The following is a 19,904-nucleotide window of genomic DNA, read 5'->3' as shown; positions in this document are numbered from 1 at the left end:
GGCTCTTCACAAAAAGGAGGGAGATGGACCTTCCAAGAAAGATTCAGCTGCTTGTCCTCCAGGGAATGATGATGTGGACACTTGGGTCCTGTAAGGTGAAAGATAAACCCCTCAAAAAAGCCAGAGGAAGAAAAGCTGAGTAGTATCCATTGGTGAGTCCCTGCTCAAGGATACCAAAGCAGCTATTTGTCAACCTGATAAGAAGAGACAGTAAACGGTCTGCTGTTTTCAAAGAACATGTATCCACTATGTGAAAAATAATTATCCAGGACTTATGTCAAATGAAGATGACTAGTACCATTTTGGATGTTTCATAAGGGTATGAATAATACTGTCTCAAGAGAATCTAGAATAGGCAAGAAACCACAGGTGCAGATGGTATTCTCTAAAACAAATGATCTCTCTGCTCCCCCCACCCCACAAATCCACTCCTCTTTCTAAATTCTCTCTGTTAAGGCACCACCATCCTTACAGTTCTCAGAGTCATTCTTGACTCTTCATTCTTCCTCATCCCCCAAATCCAATCAGTTTACAAATCTAGATTATTCTACCTCCACAACATTTCTTACATCCATTTTCTTTCTACTCAGGTGGCCATTAGCCTAGTTCAGTTGTTATATCCCTCTTGTAGGAAATTAATGTAAGAGCCTCCTAATTGACCATCCCTGCTTCCATCTCTTCCCTTTCTATCCAGCCTCCACATTACTGTCAAGCAATATTCCCAAAGCACGATATGACTGTCATTTCACTACTCAAAAAGCTCCAGTGGTTATAGTGGTGTCTCTAGAATTAAATGCAAACTCACCTCTTTGGTATTTAAATCTAGAAATGAAATATAACGAACAAGGGCTATCAATAATTTTTTGGCTGGAGTCTTAAAAAGAGAAGTTCAGATGGAATTTAAACTTGATTTTTTTTTTTTTTGCTGGCAATGGAAGGTTAAAGTGACTTGTCCAGGATTACACATCTAGTGTCAAGTGTCTGAGGTTGGATTTGAACTCAGTTCCTTCTGAATTCAGGGCCAGTGCTTTATATACTGCACCATCTATCTGCCCCCTAAACTGGAAAATGAAGGAGAAACTGTCTGCATATACCCACCAAGTTAGATACCATAGAAAGTAGTTAGATGGGATGAAAAATAAAATTACTAGTGATACCCAGGGAGTCAAAGAAGACAAAATGCATAAAACGAACTAGAATAATAAAAGCCCAAAATATCAAATATCACAAATACACAACATATGGAAGACAAATGAGATCCTAGTGAAAGGAAGAATATTTAACTTCCTAGTTATTACAGAAATTTGGTAGGATGAAAACCCTAACTTAAGTATAGAACACAACATATTCAAAAGATACTGGATAAGTAAAACAAATGTGTTTGTGTGTGTGCACACATATGTAGTGATACAGAGTTGGATTAAGTATTAAAAGGATATATAAGGACATCTAAGAACCAGAGAGGAGAAGTACAGTTGTGAGTATTTGGGTGAAGATCAATGGAGGCAAAAACAAGAAAAATTTTCATTGGAATATATTACAGATCCCTTGGACAGAAAAAGGAAACAGAGGAGTTTGGGAAAGAGATTACAAGTCTTGCAGAGAGGCATAATATAATAGTTATGAGGGACTTTGATTATGTAGGCATCTGTTGGAGCTCTCTCACTCTGCCAAAAGCAGAGAAACTAATAATTTCTTGACTTGTCTTAATGACAGTTTCATTTTTCAAAAGGTAGAGAAAAAGCACTGAAGCAAACTTCTAGATCTGATTCTCATCAACAAGGAAGAACTTGTTGCTGAGGTGGAAATGATGTGAACCATGTGGCAAAAGTGACCACTGCAACTTATAATTTTTGACAGAGAATGAGAAGAAACCCAGTCATAGTCTGATATGCAGAGCAGACTTTCGAAGTGTATTTTTTCCAGAAAAGGAGAGGTAGAATCCCGTAGACTGAAATTCTACAAAGGAAGTCCACCCACATGGAACAGAAGGTTCCCAAGAATGAAATTCTGAAGACAAAAAGAGAAACAATTCCCCTGAGGAGAAAAATAGGGAGTTTTTAAAAAGATTAATGTGTATGCGCAAGGAACTCCCTAACCAAATTAAATTTTAAAAAGAAATATACAGAAAAGGAAAGCAATAGGAATTGATGGAGGATGAATGCAAAAAGCATGTCATGCCCCTGTAAGAATTGTACCAGGGGGTCCATATCTCAGAATAAGGTAAAAATGGCAAGAACAGCAAAAGGGTGTTTTTTTTAGGAGCTTCAATGAAGAGAATGTGAAACTGCTTGCATCTGAAAAGAAGAAATGTATGGGTTGAGACCTATGCTGTTGGAGAGATTACCTACCTCATTAAGATATTAAAGTGTCTTCAGAGTTTCATTCTTGAGAGATTCCCATTCCTCTTGGATTGACTTTCCCTATATAATTTAAATCCTTTCTCTGAACTTTATGAAATCTGCTTTCCAAAAATCTAGGACACACGTCAGGCTATTCTTGCTTTCTTCTCTTCTCTCACAAACTCTTAAGATGGAGAGATCCCTTTCCTCCAAGGCTCCCAACATTTCCAACCCATCTATTTAGGTTTTTTATCATCAGATAAAGTCATACCAGTGGGCAGTAAGATGTAGTGGACAGATCACTGTGCTTTGTGTGTCAAAAGAGCTGATCAAAAACACAGAACCAGGAATGTTCAGCCTACAGTTCTGAGGATGGAGAACAGTCCTATCTGTCTGCAGTGTAACGTACATAGAAAAGAATCTGAGAGATGGTAGAAAAGGAAAGTGATACCAGATTGTGAAGGGCTTTGGATGACATTTAAAACTGAGGAAGCAATAGAGAAGAGTGACTCTGAAGATAATTGAGCAGAGAAGGGATATGACCTGATCTAGGAATAAAGAAGATTAGTCTGCCAGCATGTAAAGGATGTATTGGAAGGAGAAGAGAGTGAAGACGGAAGACCTGTTTAAATAATTATTCTCTTAATTTGAGGTTGAGTTTCTAGGATGTTTATGGTTTCCACATTCATAGAAACCCAAATACATTGTGTGTTGTTTCTGGGTTTGGGCATTATGAGTGCAGCACTGTGAGATTCAGACCCAAAGAACTGTCTTTAATTGGTCTTTGCCAACCTGGACTGGTGTTTATAGTAGAGCACATCAGTGAGTCATCTGTGGCCCTATGCTATTTAAGGTATTTATCAGTGACTTTGAGGCAATGCCGTGCAGGGGAGAAAGATGTCTAGATTTGGAATCAGAGGGCTTTGATGAAACTCTCAGCCAATCTGTACCTGTGTATCCTTGGAAAAGTCACTTAGCATTGAAAAAAACCAAACATCTGTTAAGTGCCTACCTATGTTCCCTGATACTGTGTTCGGTGCTGGGGATATTTTTAAAAAATAGTACTTGTCCTCAAGAAGCTTGCATTCTATTGGGCCTTTCTGGGCCTCAGTTTCTTTATCTGAGGAAAAAATAAGAGGCTGGATTGGATGGCCTCTAAGGCTTACAGCTCTAAATTAAAGATCTTATAATTTTGTGAAGGCAGAGGTGACATGCTTATCCAATTTCCAGATCACACAGCCTGCAGCAATTCATCTCTATTGGTTTGGGGTTTCTCTCTGGTTTTATTTTGTGGCCCTGAGTCCTTGGGAAAAGTGATCAGGGTTTTTCCGTCTCTCTTCTGTGTTTTCCTGGGTGTCTGCGTTGGAGTCTGTGATAAGGTTATGTTCTGCCCTGGAATCTGGGCCCATCTGAGGGATCTGAGCTAGTAACATTTTCCTGAAGATTCTTCTGAAGAGGTACAGGTCTAGTTTTCCATAAGTGACCTTAATCTCCTATCACTGGGGAAAATTACCTAGTGGTAAGCATCTTGAAAGAGAGTACCATTCAGTAAGAAGCCTGACTCCATCTGGGACCCTATTAGCTTCCCATCTTTTACTAGGATCTTGTTGTTCAGTTGTTTCAGCCATGTCCCAACTCTTTGACCCCACTTGGGGTTTTCTTGGCAAAGATAATAGAATGATTTGCCATTTCCTTCTCCAGCTCATTTTACAGCTGAAGAACTGAGGCAAACAGGGATAAATGACTTGCCTAGGGTCACACACCAGTGTCTGAGGCTAGATTTGAACCCAGGAAGAGGAGTCTTCCTGACTTCAGGTCTAGCACTCTGTCTACTGTGTCCATCACCTACCTTCCCCTAGAATATTTACTTGGGAGAACTGAGTGTTCTAGTATAGAGAGAAAGGGAGAGGTACCAGGTTGCTTATGGGTAGGAGGGCAAGATGATCTACAACTGGGACTGTTTTCACATGTCAGTGGGGGCCTACCCTGATGGAACCTCCATAACCCACATTGGAATTTCTTCCTCCTATAAGCCTGTCTGCCCTCTCTTTTACTGGGTATCATGATGCTTATTTCATGGCTGAATAAACTCAGTAATGGGATCCCATCAATTCTGTTGACCCACCTAAGCAAACATTCTCCCCAGAAAGTAGAATCTGTGGCTTCCTCTGACACCCTCTTCTGCTGCCTTTCCATGGAGATGACTTTAGGCTCTCAAAGCCTGGCAGGGCCTACCAAGCTGAAAAGACTTCAAGATGGGGACAGAGATGGACTTTGTGTCTCCCATTTGAGAAGTGGCCTGGTTCAAAATGGCAGTTCATTACTAGAAGGTTTGGCTCCTGGGCTACAATATTCTTTTGGTTACAGCAGCTCATGAAGAACCATCTGCTAGAGCAGCTAGATATAAACTCCATTGAGGCAGATAGATGGAGCTGCGTTGGCTCTAAGTCCAACTCTCAGTGTTTTTTGGTAACTCTCTAAGACTGTAAATTGAAAGACACCAGTCCTACACTTGGTTAGAATATGTTTCTCCCTGGTAGTTCCCTTACATCATAAAAACACAAGTCCACTCCACACCACACAAGGACTCATCTAGTCTTTCCATAAATTCCACTAGTCTAACCAGCCTACAAAGGAATATGCAATACTGGATACGCCTGGTATAGGGGGAAAATCCAAGGAAAGATCCACAGATTTTGGCAATGATTTCACTGTAAAGGGAACTCCTGGTGAGGAAATTCCCTCACCAATAATATAGTTGCCCAGCTTCTGTGCTACTTAGAGAATTGTAAAAGAGCTTTAAGAGGTTAAGTAACCTTGCCCAGGGGCACAGAGCCAGTATGTGTCAGGTAGGATTTAAACCCTAATTCCTTTTGACTTTAAGCCCTGGCTCTATGTCCAATTCAGCTTGCCCCACATGTGCTCTGTATTTGTTGAGTCAGAGCTGAATGATAGGATAGTTAGGCATTAGAGTTGTAAAGGACCTAGAAAATGAGTGTATTTTTAAAATACTGTTATTTTATTATGTGAGTGAACACGAAGCACGGAGCGTTAACTGATTGCCCAAGGTTACAGCAGAGTTAAAGTCTCGGTTCCTCTGACTCTGCTAGCACCATTACAACCTTCTATTTTCCACATGTGGAGGACTGCTCTGTGGGTTGGAGGGGAGAGACAGGAGACAGAGACAGAGACAGAGACAGAGACAGAGACAGACAGAGACACAGAAACACAGAGAGATTTCATTCCCAATTAAAGCCCAGCTCCTTCAAAGATTGGAATAACTATGCAACATATGACTTTTAGCTCTTTGGGGGTTAAGTGATCAGAAATCTTTTCGTGTGACAAAGCTGCTCTTCTTTCTAGGCCCTTTCATATTTGCTCTCGGTAGAGAAAGCATTCAATTTTCATATTTTAAAAACTTCAACAAGAACAATGACGCTGTGGTTTCCTTGCGACAGCTCTCATTGGCCAGAGTATGACAGGACCATGTAACCTTAGGTTAGCACCTTGAACTCCAAGCCCTTTGGCAGGCAGACCGATGTAAGAATGGAGAAGGAATCAAGTTTGCTTTTTATGTAACTGAGTAGCAAAATAAATATATGAGATAACATTTGGCTTCCTGCCTTGGCCTGAAGCAGCTGGACTTATTTTTTAAAAAAAGAAAAAGAAAAAGAAACTATCTTTATTCCACTGGGTGGTTTCTTGTTTTGCTTTGTTTTGTTTGGGTCTTTTTTTTAAACAGTTATATACACAGCTGTATGACTCCTGCTGTCATTAGTGGAGATTTGTGCATACAATCAGGGTCAAAAGTAAGTGAATACATCTGAGTGTCACAAATTCAAGACGCAGCCTGGTATCACAGAAAGAGCACTGGGACCCTGGCAACCCAAGTTCTAGCCCCAGCCTCCACCACCTTTAACATGACCACCTTCCCTCTGTAGCTTAGCTCTAATTCGTACTATATATCTTATTTGTAACTAGTTGTTTACATATGGTCAAACTTTGAGGCTCTTGAGAGAGGGGACTTTGGGTGGGGGGCAGTGAGGGTTAAGTGACTTGCCCAGGGTCACACAGCTAGTAAGTGTCAAGTGTACGAGGCCAGATTTAAACTCTGGTCCTTCTGAATCCAGGGCCGGTGCTCTGCACCACCTAGCTGTCCCCTAGACAGGGGACTTTTTGTCTGCTTTTGTATTCCCAGAATTGTGCCTGGAACACAGTAGGTGCTTAATAAATGCTTATTTCCTGACTGAGCAATCAGGCAGCCGTATGACATTTGAGTACATCATTTCCCCTCTTTATATCTCAGCTTCTTTATCTGTAGCAGGAAGGGGCTGGAACCAGGTGATATCTGAGTTTCTTCTCCTGTATCCTATGATTCTTTGGGTGCTGTAAAAGTACAACAGTTCTGGGAGTGATAGCCTTGGGGAGGGGGGCAAAGTATAAAGGAAACATGGCAGATGTAACTTCAAAGGCGTGAGAGTGACTCATAGGCCACACCCATGCAGAAATCAATTTCATTGTTTTACTGTTTCTTATTTTGCAATTTTAGCCCAGACTTGTGCCTTCAGAGTCAGGAAAAACTAAATAAAAAATCCATCCTCTGGCATTTATTATGAGACCTTATGCTAGTCATTTAACTTCCCTGAGATTCAATTTTCTTACCTGTGAAAATGTGGGGTGGGAGGAGTGATGATATCTGTAGCACCTAAGTCACCAGGTCAAATGAGATAACATGTGAAGTACTCTGTAAACTTTAAAGCATAATATTAATCCCAGTTGTTGTTGTTTGTTGTTGTTATTTCATCAATCTGGGAAAACTCTGAAAGTGGGAACTTCTTCTGCTGAGCAAACTGGCAATTTATCTGTAATGTACTGTTTTATAAAATTGCTTGAGAAACTGAGAAGTTAAAGGATGCACCCAGGATCACACAGGATCAAGGACTTGAACCCAAGTCTTCCTGGTTTTTAGGCTGTTCCTTTATGTTCTTTGCCATGCTGCATTTCATAAAGGAAAAAATATCTGATTTTGTTGTCACGAGGAATCACTGACTATGCACACTATGGTTTTGCTTTCCTGGCTATGGGGAAACCTTTTTAGAAAAATCTTGGCCTAGAGTATGGGCCTTCGGTCTACATGAGAGAGCTTGAAATGAGCCTTTGCTCCAGGCCTGGCAGCTTTCACACACCTGTAGTCTGGATGGAGACATGCTTTTTACATTGGAGTTTGGAGGCATTGTTTTCCAATGGAAATATATTGCATGAATCATCTGAAATATTGCCTTGGGCTTTCTACAGTGTGTGTGTATGGGGGGGGGGGGCGATTTGTAAACTCGGCCTGCTGGAGTGGAGCCTTCTATTTTCTACCTTTCCTGTGGATCATTCCTTGGATTTTCCCCCTATACCAGCGTATCCAGTATTGCATATTCCTTTGTAGGCTGGTTAGACTAGTGGAATTATGGAAAGACTAGATGAGTCCTTGTGTGTGTGTGTGAGTGGACTTGTGTTTTTATTGATGTAGGGAACTACCAGGGAGAAACATAATTCTACCAACGTAGACTGTTGTCTTCAATTTACAATCTTAGAGAGTTACCAAAAAACACTGAGAAGTTGGACTTAGAGCCACGCAGCTCCATCTATCTGTCTGTCCATCCATCTGTGTCTGTCTGTCTGTGTCTGTCTATCTATCTAATCTAATCCATCATTTATGCAACTCCAGTTAGAAATCTTTTTGGTTATAAGGCAGTATCAACATGTTACAGTAGATAAAGGTGCTAATCATGGGATGAGAAGCCCTGTGTTCAAGCCTAGGCCTGGTGTTGGCAAGCTGTGTAACATTGAAAAAGTCACTTTTCTGGACCCCAGTTTCCTTATCTGTAAAATGAATCTTCAGATTCCTTTCAGCTCTGATATTTTATGTTCCACGGCCACTCTCAAGTCTTCTGTAACATTCTGTGCTGTTAACTCCCTTCCATCTCCAATAGTCAATTTTTGATGGTCCCTTCTAGTTTTGACATTTATTCATTTTAGTTCAAATGTCACTTCCAGCCCTATTATAGTTCTCTAATGCCCATTTTCATTCTTGATATACTATTGTCCAAAGTCCCTACCAACTATAGCCTTCCTTGAGTCTGTGGTTACCAATTGCAGGATCAAATGTTTCTTCTATAGCAATTATTTCCTTATCATTTAAGTCCAGACCATACCCAATGTTAAGGGCTAAAATTCTAGCTAAACTGTCTAAAATATCTAGTGAGTGGTCGCCAATAAATTATAAGCTTTAGCAAGAGTTAAACTTTTAAGCATTTATTAAGGAGAATAAGAATTTGGTAAAGAGAGAGAAAGGCCTAGATTCCTATCTATTAAAGGGAGAGCACATTTCTAGCTCCACTCTCCACCAGAGTCCAAAGGAAAGAGAGCCAGAGACAGAGCGCCAGTCTCTTCCTTCTTCCTCCCACTACCCAACGTCACTTCCTGATGCCAAAGAAAAGAGTCCTGGTCTTGTCCTCAAAGACCTTTGCTTCATGGGTGGAACTCTTCTACAGTAAGTCTCCAGCAGGTGGTGTCATTCCAATCGTTACACCAACTTAGGATGAGATTGTGTTGAAAAGCTAGGTTACAGGTCCTTTGTAGGGAAATTGGAAAGCATTTTCTATAAACATAAGGTTCTAGAGATGGATGACTCATCTCCTAGGCCATCCCCCAAAAGACAATATAACCCATAGGGCACCTGAGAGTGTTATTAGCCTTTCTTCAATTACACTTCACAATATACAAACCTCTTTTTATGGGAAAAGAAATTTTGGATTCCAATTTAGGAATGCCAGAAACCAGCTTATACTCCAATTTGTATCCCAGCTATCTCAGTTAGAGAAGAGATTGAAGTAAATCTTTCTGGACAGAGCACCTGTTATTTCTCTACACTTGTATAAGACAAGTTAACTTTACTTTTATCTCAGAGATGATCATCATTTACATTTTATGATGTGTTAATATTCTTTATATCTATATAAGGGAAGTCAACTCTCTACATTTATCTCAGAGAATGATCATAATTTATATTTTTATGGTGTCTTAAGATTTATAAAGATTTTTTAAAATCACTAAGCCCTGTGGGGTAGGAAGTACTTTTATTGCTATCTCCATTTTACGGATAAGTCAACTCAGGCCAAGAGAGGCTAATGAATACACAACTAATAAGTGTTAGACTAAGGATTCAAGCCCAAGTATCCTCAAGTATAATATTATTTCCATCATACCACAACATGGTCTGAATTTAGAGAGTCTAAATTCATTTCCTGGGGAGTAAAGGACAATGTTCCTCATCTGCTTAGTGATGCTGGATTTGAAAGAAGAGGGCACGTAGCGGCAGAAGAACTAAGTCTGAATCTCTTCTGTCAGCTGTGTCTTCTTTGATGATTCTCTTCCTCTATGTAGTGGGCAGCTAGCTGGTACAGTAGGTAGAGTGCTAGGTCTGAAGGTAAGAAGACCTGAATTCAAATCCAGTCTCAGACACTTCCTAGCAGTGTAACCTTGGGCAAGTAACTTAACTTCTGCCTGCCTCCATTTCCTCAACTATAAAATGGGAATAATAATAACACCTATCTCCCAGAGTTATTATTGTGAAGATCAAATGAGATAATATTTGTAAAACACTTAGCATAGTGCTTGGCATGTAGCAGGTACATAATAAATGCTTCTTCTCTTCCCCAGGCCTCAGTTTCTTTATTGGTAAAATGAAGGGGTCATTGGATTCGATGACTTCTAAAGTTCCTCCTCCCTAACATTCTGTTAATGAGTCTCTATGTTCTCTCCTCTGGGGGAGAGGGTGGCAGATGTTCATAAGTCAGAGACTGCCTGAATTAGTAAGCAACTTGTTTATATGTCGGCCAGTTGACTTACAAAGAAATTGGGTAACACATGTCCCGAGGTAAGGATTGGTGAGGGTGAGGCAAGTGATGGGATAGGAGCTAACATGTGCATTGAGAAAGAAAGGACACGGTTTACAGAAATAGGAAAAGTCCCCCTGAATATCTTCCCATATCTCCTCAGAGATAACAGAGCAGGAGGGTCTCTGTTGGGCTTGTAGACAGTTGGTCTACCAGATAGAGGCTTACCAGCCCACACTATTCATCTCAATTGTGGGAAAGGACAGGAACAGAAACTGATTCTCATGTTTGCCATTAAACATAAAGTTCCATCAGGGCTCATGGGTTTTGGTGATGAGAAAGTCTTTAATTCTGCCTATTAAAATGAAATTAGGAATGCAGTGTAACCTTGTAGCAACACTTAACCTTTTCTTCTAATTTTCCCTAGGTTGTATTGGCTAGATTCTCTTCCTGTAGGGAACCAGCAGGCCCTACCCACAGATTTTGGCCTTTACTCAAAGTTAACCAATTCATTTTGATTTTAATTAATCTGCCTAAACTTTTACTTTTAGCAGCTGCCAAGTTTGGTTGACTGTTTTGTACCTGTGATATCAAGATGATTTAAGATCAAAGAATTTTAGATATGGAAAGGATTTTGCAATCCCCCCAATTTATAGATGGGGAAACTGATCCAATGAGGGGTACTTTCCCTAGTTTGAAAAGATAGTAAATGGAAAAGTATTTGAGATGATCTTTTTTAGGGGTGTTGGGTTTTTTGTTTTTTTACTCTTTTCTAACTTTTGGTTCTGTTTGGAAAGATTGACACTGGTCATGATTGCCTGACAATGGCATATTTGTGTGTTTGCTTGGATTGCTTGGTTTCAGCACCAGCCCTTGCGGCTGAGTCCACTCTTACCCCTCCCCCACCCCTTCCCTTTGACAGGAGTGAGGGGGATTTTATCTTTAAAGGGTCAGTGTTGCAAGTTTATTGTCTGTACTGAGAAGCTCATAGTATTTTAGGATTTTAAAGCTGAAGAAACCAAAGGAATCATTCAAATGCAACTTCATTTTACAGATATGGAAACTGAGGCCAAAGAGTTGCTGATGGCTGCCAATGAGTGGTAGAATAAGGAAGCAAATCCAGGCCTTCTGACTCCAAGTTCTGGTACTTGGACTTTCTATTAAGCCTCCATAACAGCCTCTCTGTTGTAAAATTTCTTCATCAACTCAAACAATGATGACATTAAGACTTTATCCTGAATGATGTGTTTTTAAAAGTGGATGTACTTGAATGAGAGCTAGAAAAAGTTGCTCTAAAATAAAATGGAGTGGCCCCTGTGGGTGAGTTCCCTGTGCCTAAAAGCTGTTAGGAATTCTATAAAGGAAATTCCTGCTCTGAGTAGGGGGTTGGGCAGGGTGCTCTCCTATCTCTCTTCCAACTCTGAGTTTCTTAGAAGCAGAAGAATAGGATTGTTCCTTTTTGTTACTGCAAAGAGGCTGTTTTGATATCTGAGTAAAGCGCTACTATGGTAACTGAATGACAGACACAACCAATTGTAAGTTTAGGCTGGGAGAAATCTTAAATACAGATTTTTGGGACACCATGTCTTATCTACATCTAAAATACCACCCCCACCCCAATTTTACAGATGAGGAAACTGAAGTCCTGATAGGAAAAATAACTTGCCTAAGCACATAGGTGGTAAGTAGCATGACTGGGTTCCAAATTAACTCTTACCTTTGAATCACCTCCTCAATGCCTCTAGAACTTAGCACAGTGTATATAACAAGTGCTTAGAAATATTTGTCTATCTGACTTATATTAAAGGGCTCTCTGGGGAAGAAATATGACAAATCCATAGACTGAGGGCATAGAATCACAAATATCAGAGCAGGAAGGGACTTTATGGATTTTCTCACCCAAATTCCTCATTTCAAAATGAGGTTAAGTGACTCGACTGAGATCACAAAGCCAATAAATGACAAGCATTGGGATTCAAAACTGAGTCCCACTGGTTCCCATTCCAGAGTCTCTTTAAAGTTTAGAAATAAAATCAAATGTCTCAGAAACTCTTGCTTTCAGACTGTAGTTTTACTCTGGCGAAAGTGAATGAACTCGACACACACAGGAGATTCTGACTGCACATGTTTTGAGAAAAGAGGGATCGTAGAGAATGGAAAACGTGACCATGATTCTGGCTTCTGAGCAGACCCAGACAAAGAGAGACAAATGCCAACTGAGTTATCAGGAACAAGTTCGATAAGAGTTTTGTGTTTTCTTGGATCTTGTGCCTCCGGGAGCAGTTGCTGCCTCTAACTGAAAGATGATCCCCTCGTTCCTGTTGGCTAATCCTGATACCACCAAAGGAAAGTCAGCCTTTGTCTGCTGCTGCGTTCCTTAGGCATGAGGGCTTTCTTGCCTTTTGTCTGTTGTGTTTCTATGGCTCTGAGCTGTTTATAAGGCAATGGAAGAGAAACAGAAAGATCAGACAATGCTGGGGGAAGAGAAGAAAGAGGAAGACCCTGCTAAGCAGTTTTGAAGGACCATAGAGCTGACAAGGCTGTTGTGCCCTGCCTTCCAGGCCACCTAGGGGAGGAGGGAAGAGCCCAGAATATGGCCCAATATCTAGAACTTAAAACTCTCTGGTTGTGTAATAGAAAAGGTGTTAGGCTTGAAGGATGGAGACCCAGGTTCAAGTCCCTAGCTATGAGACTTTGGATGACTCATTTTCCATTCTTTCTCTGTAAAATGAGGGGTTCAGACCAGACTTGGGGTTCTAAACCTTTTCGGTGTCCTCAACCCCTTTGGCAGCCTAGTGAACCCCTTCTCAGAAGCATGTTTTTAAATAATTAAAGGAAATGCTAGATTTCAGTTAGAGGTTAGTGAAAATTATTTTTTTTTCTATGCAAGCTCACAGATCCCCTGAAATCTATCCACAGATTGCTCTCATCAACCTCAGGTAAAGAAACCCTCAGTTAGATTGATCTCTTCTAGGCCAAACATTCTAAGAATGACTGTTGAAAGATGTCCAACCATTCACTGAGTAAAGGAAGGGGGAGGCCCATACTCCAATATCAAGAAAGTGAGCAGGAGAATTTTCATATAGTGGCATTTTTGACTCTGTCTTTCTAGAGGGATGTTGCAGTGCATGGATTGGGCCAGTTGGATCTAGGGAAAATGAGTCTTTGTATGTATTAGTAAGCTTCCTCTGTCCTAACCTAGAAACAGTGTTCCTTGTGGCCTTCAATTCTCTTTTATTCCACTTATGTTAGTTCATTTAACTGAAGGGATGATAGGATTATAGATTTAGAACTGGAAAGGAACTTAGTAGACATCAAGGAGATGAGGAAACTGAGATACAGAGAAGATAAATGATTTACCCAGAGTCACACTGCTAGTAAGTGTTTGAACCCTGTGCCCCTATCTACTATACATATACATAGCCTTTTAATTCCATTCCATTCAATTCAGTCCAGAAAATATTTATTAAATAACTACTACTACTACTACCACTACTACTACTATCTACTACTACTGCTACTACTAGTAGTAACTACTACTACTACTGCCACTAACACTGCTACTGCTACTACTACTACTATTACTCTAATAATTGCTAGCATTTATATAATGATTTAAAATTTGTAAAGCACTTTACAAATATTACCTCATTTTATCTTCACAACATGGGAGGTACATGCTATTTGTATTTTATTATGCTCTGTGCTAAGTGTTGTGGAGCTCCCTTAAGGAATTTGCATTCTTCTGGGGTGGGAGATACTACAGAAACATAACTATAAAACAAGGTACTGTGTGATGGGGCAAAGGAGAAATTCAGACCAAGTGCTGTAAGATAATTTGGGCAGGGAGAGATCACTTTCAGTTGCAGAGAATAGCAGAGGCTACATGGTTGATGAGCTGGGAACTGAAGGAGGAGAAGTAACCCAGGCACAAAGGATGATCTGTGAAAATATAGAAAGGTAGGAGAGAGCCAGCCAAGTTAAGATGGCAGACTACCTAGTATATAGATGTCCAGGGAGACTGGAATGTAGAATGTGTGAAGGGAAACAGAATGAAATCAAATTGGAAAAATTGGTTGGACCTGTGTTGTAGAAGGCCTTAAATAGATGCTGGACTTGGAATCAAAAGAACTGGGTTCAAATTCTATTTCTGCCATTCCCTAGCTGTGTGACATTGGGTAAGTCACTTAACCTCTCTAGTTCTAAGTTTTTTCACATTTAAAATGAAGCAGTTAGATTTGATGAACTCAGTGGTATATTTTATCTATAAGGACTAAGATCTTTTTGTTTATGTCAGGTTAAGGAGCTTGTATTTTATCTATTAAACAATAGGGAGTCCTTGAAAGGTTTTGAGGAGGGGAGTAGCATGATCAGAACTCTTTATTTCTCTTCTTATAATTTGCTAGTAGCAACCTGAACCTATATAGCAACGATGTTGTTATTGGACAGAAAGATTATCTTGATGTCTGGAAAGAATGAAGAGAGGCTACAAGCAGGGAGTTCAGTTTTGTGCTAGATGATCCTGGCCATTTCAGTACAAACCTGAAATTCACTGACAAAGTTGAAAATGTGCTGACCTTCAAGTTGGAAGAACTGGGTTGGACTCCCAGCTCAGATACTTACTAGCTGCATGACCTTAGACAAGTCACTTAAACTCTCACATCTTCAGTTTATTGACCAGTAAGATGGTGATTAAAAACACCTGTACTACCCACCCACTTGACAGGGTTGCTGTTAGGAAAGCACTCCATAAACTTTAACATATAGACATGTGAGTTGCTATTATTCAGTATACTTGTGAATATTTGAATTGAGATTTCATTGTGACCACTTTGAAACAATGACACAATGGATGTTTTAAGAAAGGTGAAGCAATCTGGAGATATGGGAGAAAACCTGGTCAGCAAGATCAAACCGAGTCCTGAATGCGCCCACCCTCAACCCCCATGCCACCCCCATCCTTCAGACTTCCTGTGTGGCGTCTCTTAGAAGGGGCAGCTCCCAGGCACAAAGACAGCCTATTGTCAGTGTTAATTGTAGCAATGTGGCAATTGTGCACTGGAACATAGCTCCTGCAGTCTTCAGTGGTACCTTTCCCTTCTTACTTTTCTCCTTTTCTCCATCCACCCCACTACTGCTCTTTTCAGGTTAAGCCCTAGTGATGAACTAACATCTTTGCCCTTTCTTCTTAAAAACTAGAAGACCCCCCCACCCCCCCAACAAATCTACATAGTCAAAAATTTCCCAAGTATTTATTGCTTGCTTTAGGTAATAAATCTGTGCATGAAAAGTAATATATACATCATAATATATTTGAAATCTAGGGGAACTCAGTTACTATTTTATAGTGTTTTCTGATATAAGAAATCACATATGTTATCTGATTTATAGCTAGTGTCATATGAGTTTTCTTAAAGCAAGATATTTGCACAGAAAGGCAAATTAATGCAGGGAGATGAGTACTAGATCAAGGGTAAACAGATTCCTAGTTTTTCCACTACCTCACTGGGCAAATAAGGTAAAATCAATTTCTCCTTCTGACTCATTTTCCTCCTCTATAAAATGGCAAGGGTTAGGGGGTGTGGGGGAGGATTGAATTGTATTAGCTGATCTCTAATGTTCCTTCTAGCTTTAAAAGCTTATGGTTCTACTTTCTAACATCCTATGGTTCAATTCTCTTTCATCCCTGACAGTTTGTGTTGGGGCTAATTTCTGAGCTTCTATGCACTAACATTCTATATTCCAAGGTCTGTTCCATGTTCTAAGTTTCCTTTCCATCCTGACATTCTTTGTTCTAACATACTGTAAGAGAACCTTTTTGTGATTTTACCTTCTTATTTATATAACATAGGCTACCAGAAAGAAATATTGTCTCTCTTATATTCTTACAGTCTGACTTTTAAAATAGAGACTAACTCTCAAATAATTTCATGGTATGCATAGTATAATAGGACCATTAATGTGATGCTCAGGTGATGCTACCTGGACATGTGTTACTTTCTGTCTACCTCCTTCCAAGGTCCCCCAGTAGCTTGTAAATACTGCAAGAAAAGACATTTCCAGGTTACATAGATTTCTTCTAAAGGATATGAAAGTCTTTTTTTCTCCATTGGTGTCCCCAAAGCAAAATGGAAACACTCCACATGACACTGCCCCACTTCAATTTCCTTCAATAATCGTCCTAGATAACCCCTCCATCTTCTGATTGGGGAGAGTAGGAGGTCTGTCCAATAACAACATCGTTGCTATATAGGTTCAGGTTGGTACTAGCAAATTATAAGAAGAGAAATAAGGAAGGAGGGAAGGAAAAGAAGATGGACATCACTTTTTCTTCCTCTCTCTTCTCTCCTTTCCTCTTCTCCCTCTCCTCACTTTTCTTCCCTTCTCCTTTATATCCATTCCTCTTCCTCCTTTTCTCCTCTGCCCTTCCTTACCTTCTTCTCCTCTCCTTATCACTCTTCTTCCCTGCTTTCTCTTTTCTTCCTCTCCCCTCTCATATTGTTCCAGTGAAACTCATTGCCCCTGGATTATTGTCTTTTTGTTTGTTTTGTTTTTGTGGGGCCATGAAGGTTAAGTGACTTGCCCAGGGTCACACAGCTAGTAAATGTCAAATGTTTGATGCCAGATTTGAACTCAGGTTCTCCTGAATCCAGGGCAGGTGCTTTATCTACTGTGCCATCTAGCTGCCCCCTGTATTATTATTTTACCAAAGTCTTTTATAAAATTAGAATGACTGGAATATTTCTGTTTCCAGAAATACATTTCAAAAGCAAATACTGAACAACAGGCACCACCAAAATTGTATTGGCATTTTCAGATGTCCAGAAGGAATTAATTTGATATAATCTTAAAGTGACAGCGCTCTCTTCCCTTGGCATACTTATAGAAAACACATTCATAAGCCTTAGATCAAAATCAAATTTAACTTTTTTTAAAAAAAAAAGTTCTCTTTACTGGTTTAACACTTTCAATACCTTTCCAAAAACATGTTTCCTTTCTCATGAATTTTATGTTACAGAATGGGATAGTAGAAAGATGAATAGATATGGAATTAAAAGAACTGGGTTTGGAACTTTATTCCTCCACTTACTAGTCATGTAACCTTGAAAAAATCACTTAACCTCTCTGAGACTCTATGGAAAATTAGGATTATGGATGCTTATACTGTTTACCTCATATAACTTATGGGAAAAGCACCTGGTAAACTTTTTTTTTTTTAGTGAGGCAATTGGGGTTAAGTGACTTGCCCAGGGTCACACAGCTAGTAAGTGTTAAGTGTCTGAGGTCGGATCCGAACCCAGGTACTCCTGACTCCAGGGCCGGTGCTTTATCCACTGCGCCACCTAGCTGCCCCACCTGGTAAACTTTTAAGTGACATGCAAATATGAGTTATTATTTTTTTTAGTACCAAATTACAGAATTTAGAGCTAGAGTAAACCTTAGGGATCATATCACCTAGCAGTTTTCAAAGTGTGGCTAATTGACCCCTTTGATGTCCCTAAAACCCTTTCATGGGGCCTGCAAGGTCAAAACTATTTTAATAATAAAATACCAAGATGTTATTTGCCTATTAAAATACTCCTGCCTTTTCCAGTTTCATATCTGAGGCCAGGTTTTCTTCATATGTTTCAACCAAACAACATATCACAACAAATTGAATGCAGAAGTAGATATGACAAGCCAACTATCTCCTATTAAACCAGATATAAAAGGGATTTGCAAAAATATGTAAAACAATGCCATTCTCACTAAATTTCATTTATTTTGGAAAATATCATTAAAAAATGTTATTTACTTTAATATATAATGGGTTTATTATTGTTGTTTTAAATGAATAAATGATTATTTAAACACTTAGTTTTAATTTCTAATACAGTATCAGTAGATATAACCTGCATGAACAAAAGCTCTTTGGGACCCTCAAAAATTTTAAGAGTGTAAAGGGTTCCTGAGACCAGAAAGTTTGAGAATTGCTTATCTAATCTCATCCCTTCATCTTACAAATGAGGAAATGGAAACCCAGAACAGTTGCAAGATTTTCCCCAGGTCACACAAGTGAAAAAATAGGAGGGAGGAGGGCCAGTAATTATACCTAGTTCTTCTTACCCCAAATTCAGGGTTGTCTATACCATCTAAATGATTGCCAATGACAGCATAAAAATTTACTGATCCTTCTGTTTTAAAAGTAGGTGTTCCTGGGGCAGCTAGGTGGCGCAGTGGATAGAGCACCAGCCCTGGAGTAAGGAGTACCTGAGTTCAAATATGGTCTCAGACACATAACACTTACTAGCTGTGTGACCCTGGGCAAGTCACTTAGCCCCAATTGCCTCACTAAAAAAAAAAAAAAAAAAAAAAAAAAAGTAGGTGTTCCTAAAGAAATCTCTGTGATTGACTGTGAAGCCAGAGTGACTTACCAGATGGTTTATCAGTTGAGGTTGGGATGCCAGTGACTGTAGGCATTGTGGGAAGAGTCGGGGGAAGCACCTTTAAGTTCTGATCACTCTGAATCTCATTGGTGGAAATCTGGTTAATGATCCGATTGTATGTAGGAGGCTGATAGACCCTGTTAGGAGGTGGTGGAGGTGGTGGCTGTGGGATGGGCCTGGCAGCAGGCATCCTCTGACAGTGTTCTTCCAGCTGAGCAATGATGGTGGACTGATTGTTGGCCAGGGTGGCCAAATGCTGGTACTTGTGCTCCAGGTCCTTATATTTGTTAGCTAGCTGCAGCATGTCAGCCGTCTGATTGAGTATCTTATTCTCAAGCTGGGAGAGCTCTAATGCGTTGTCCCGTTTGCGAATGATTTCATGCAAGAGCTGCATGTAGAGCTGCGTGACCCGAGAGTTCATGTTTCGGCTCTCCTTTCGTAAGAGCTTGACTTCGTTGACTATCCCGCCATCCACTTCCACCAGTTGTTGCAAGCTCTCAATCTGTCTCTTCTGCTTTAGAAGCTCATTGTTCAGAAGCTCCAGTTCTTGCTTGTGTACACGGTTTTCAAGCTGAATCTCGGGTTCCTTGGAATTGACACAGATGGCCCCAGTGACTCTCTGCTGTGGCACAATAAATGTGTAGGTGCACTTGTCCTGGGAGTCACTGGCTCTCTTATACCTGTTCAGATAAACGAATTCTTGTTCCTTTCCCTCTTCGCTGCTTCCTAAGTCATCTGCTTTGCCAGCAGCAACTCCTACTAAAGCAGCCAGGACCAGGCAGGCCAGTTTCATTGTGTTCATGGTCCTTTAGAAGTGTTTATCTCCTGTCAGTGAAATCCAAGAAAACCTGGAAAAGAGCAGAGATAAAAAATTATATAGAGATGGTCTTGATTCTGTAGAGTTGAAAGCACTTTTTCATTATGATAGCAGAAAACATGTTGGATATAGAACCAGGAGACTTGAGTTCAAGTCTACTTATCTTAAAATAGTTTAAATTAATAGCTTATTTTGAGTTTATATTATTATATGATACTTATTAGCTCCTTTTGTAAACCTCAGTTTCCTCATCTATAAAATGGGACAATAATAATTGCACTATCTAGAGCAAAAGGGTACTGGAAAGTTCAGCATAAATCTTAAACATACCAAAGTGAAGGAAGGGGAGATGGCAATAATAATAATAACTAACAAGCAAAATGCAAATATTTTATGTTTGCAAAGCATTTATACTTAATCCTTTGAGATAATT

The 19,904-nt window shown here is 39.9% G+C and overlaps 2 protein-coding genes across 3 annotated transcripts in view; one reads left to right on the top strand and one right to left on the bottom strand.

The window, feature by feature from the left end:
* Positions 1 to 19,904, top strand: part of RALGPS1 (Ral GEF with PH domain and SH3 binding motif 1) — a 632,069-nt gene that overhangs the window by 326,227 nt on the left and 285,938 nt on the right. The window lies entirely within an intron of this gene.
* The window catches only part of ANGPTL2 (angiopoietin like 2), a 62,972-nt gene that overhangs the window by 24,896 nt on the left and 18,172 nt on the right, over positions 1 to 19,904 (bottom strand). Inside the window, exon 2 of the mRNA XM_043981907.1 lies at positions 18,643 to 19,502. Within this exon, the coding sequence (XP_043837842.1) occupies positions 18,643 to 19,456 (814 nt within the window). The 5' untranslated portion in view covers positions 19,457 to 19,502. The remainder of the gene's footprint in view (positions 1 to 18,642; positions 19,503 to 19,904) is intronic.

The sequence above is a fragment of the Dromiciops gliroides genome, chromosome 2, assembly GCF_019393635.1.
Source record: "Dromiciops gliroides isolate mDroGli1 chromosome 2, mDroGli1.pri, whole genome shotgun sequence".
Lineage (NCBI taxonomy): Eukaryota > Metazoa > Chordata > Mammalia > Microbiotheria > Microbiotheriidae > Dromiciops > Dromiciops gliroides.
This window is presented reverse-complemented; position numbering and strand designations above follow the sequence as displayed.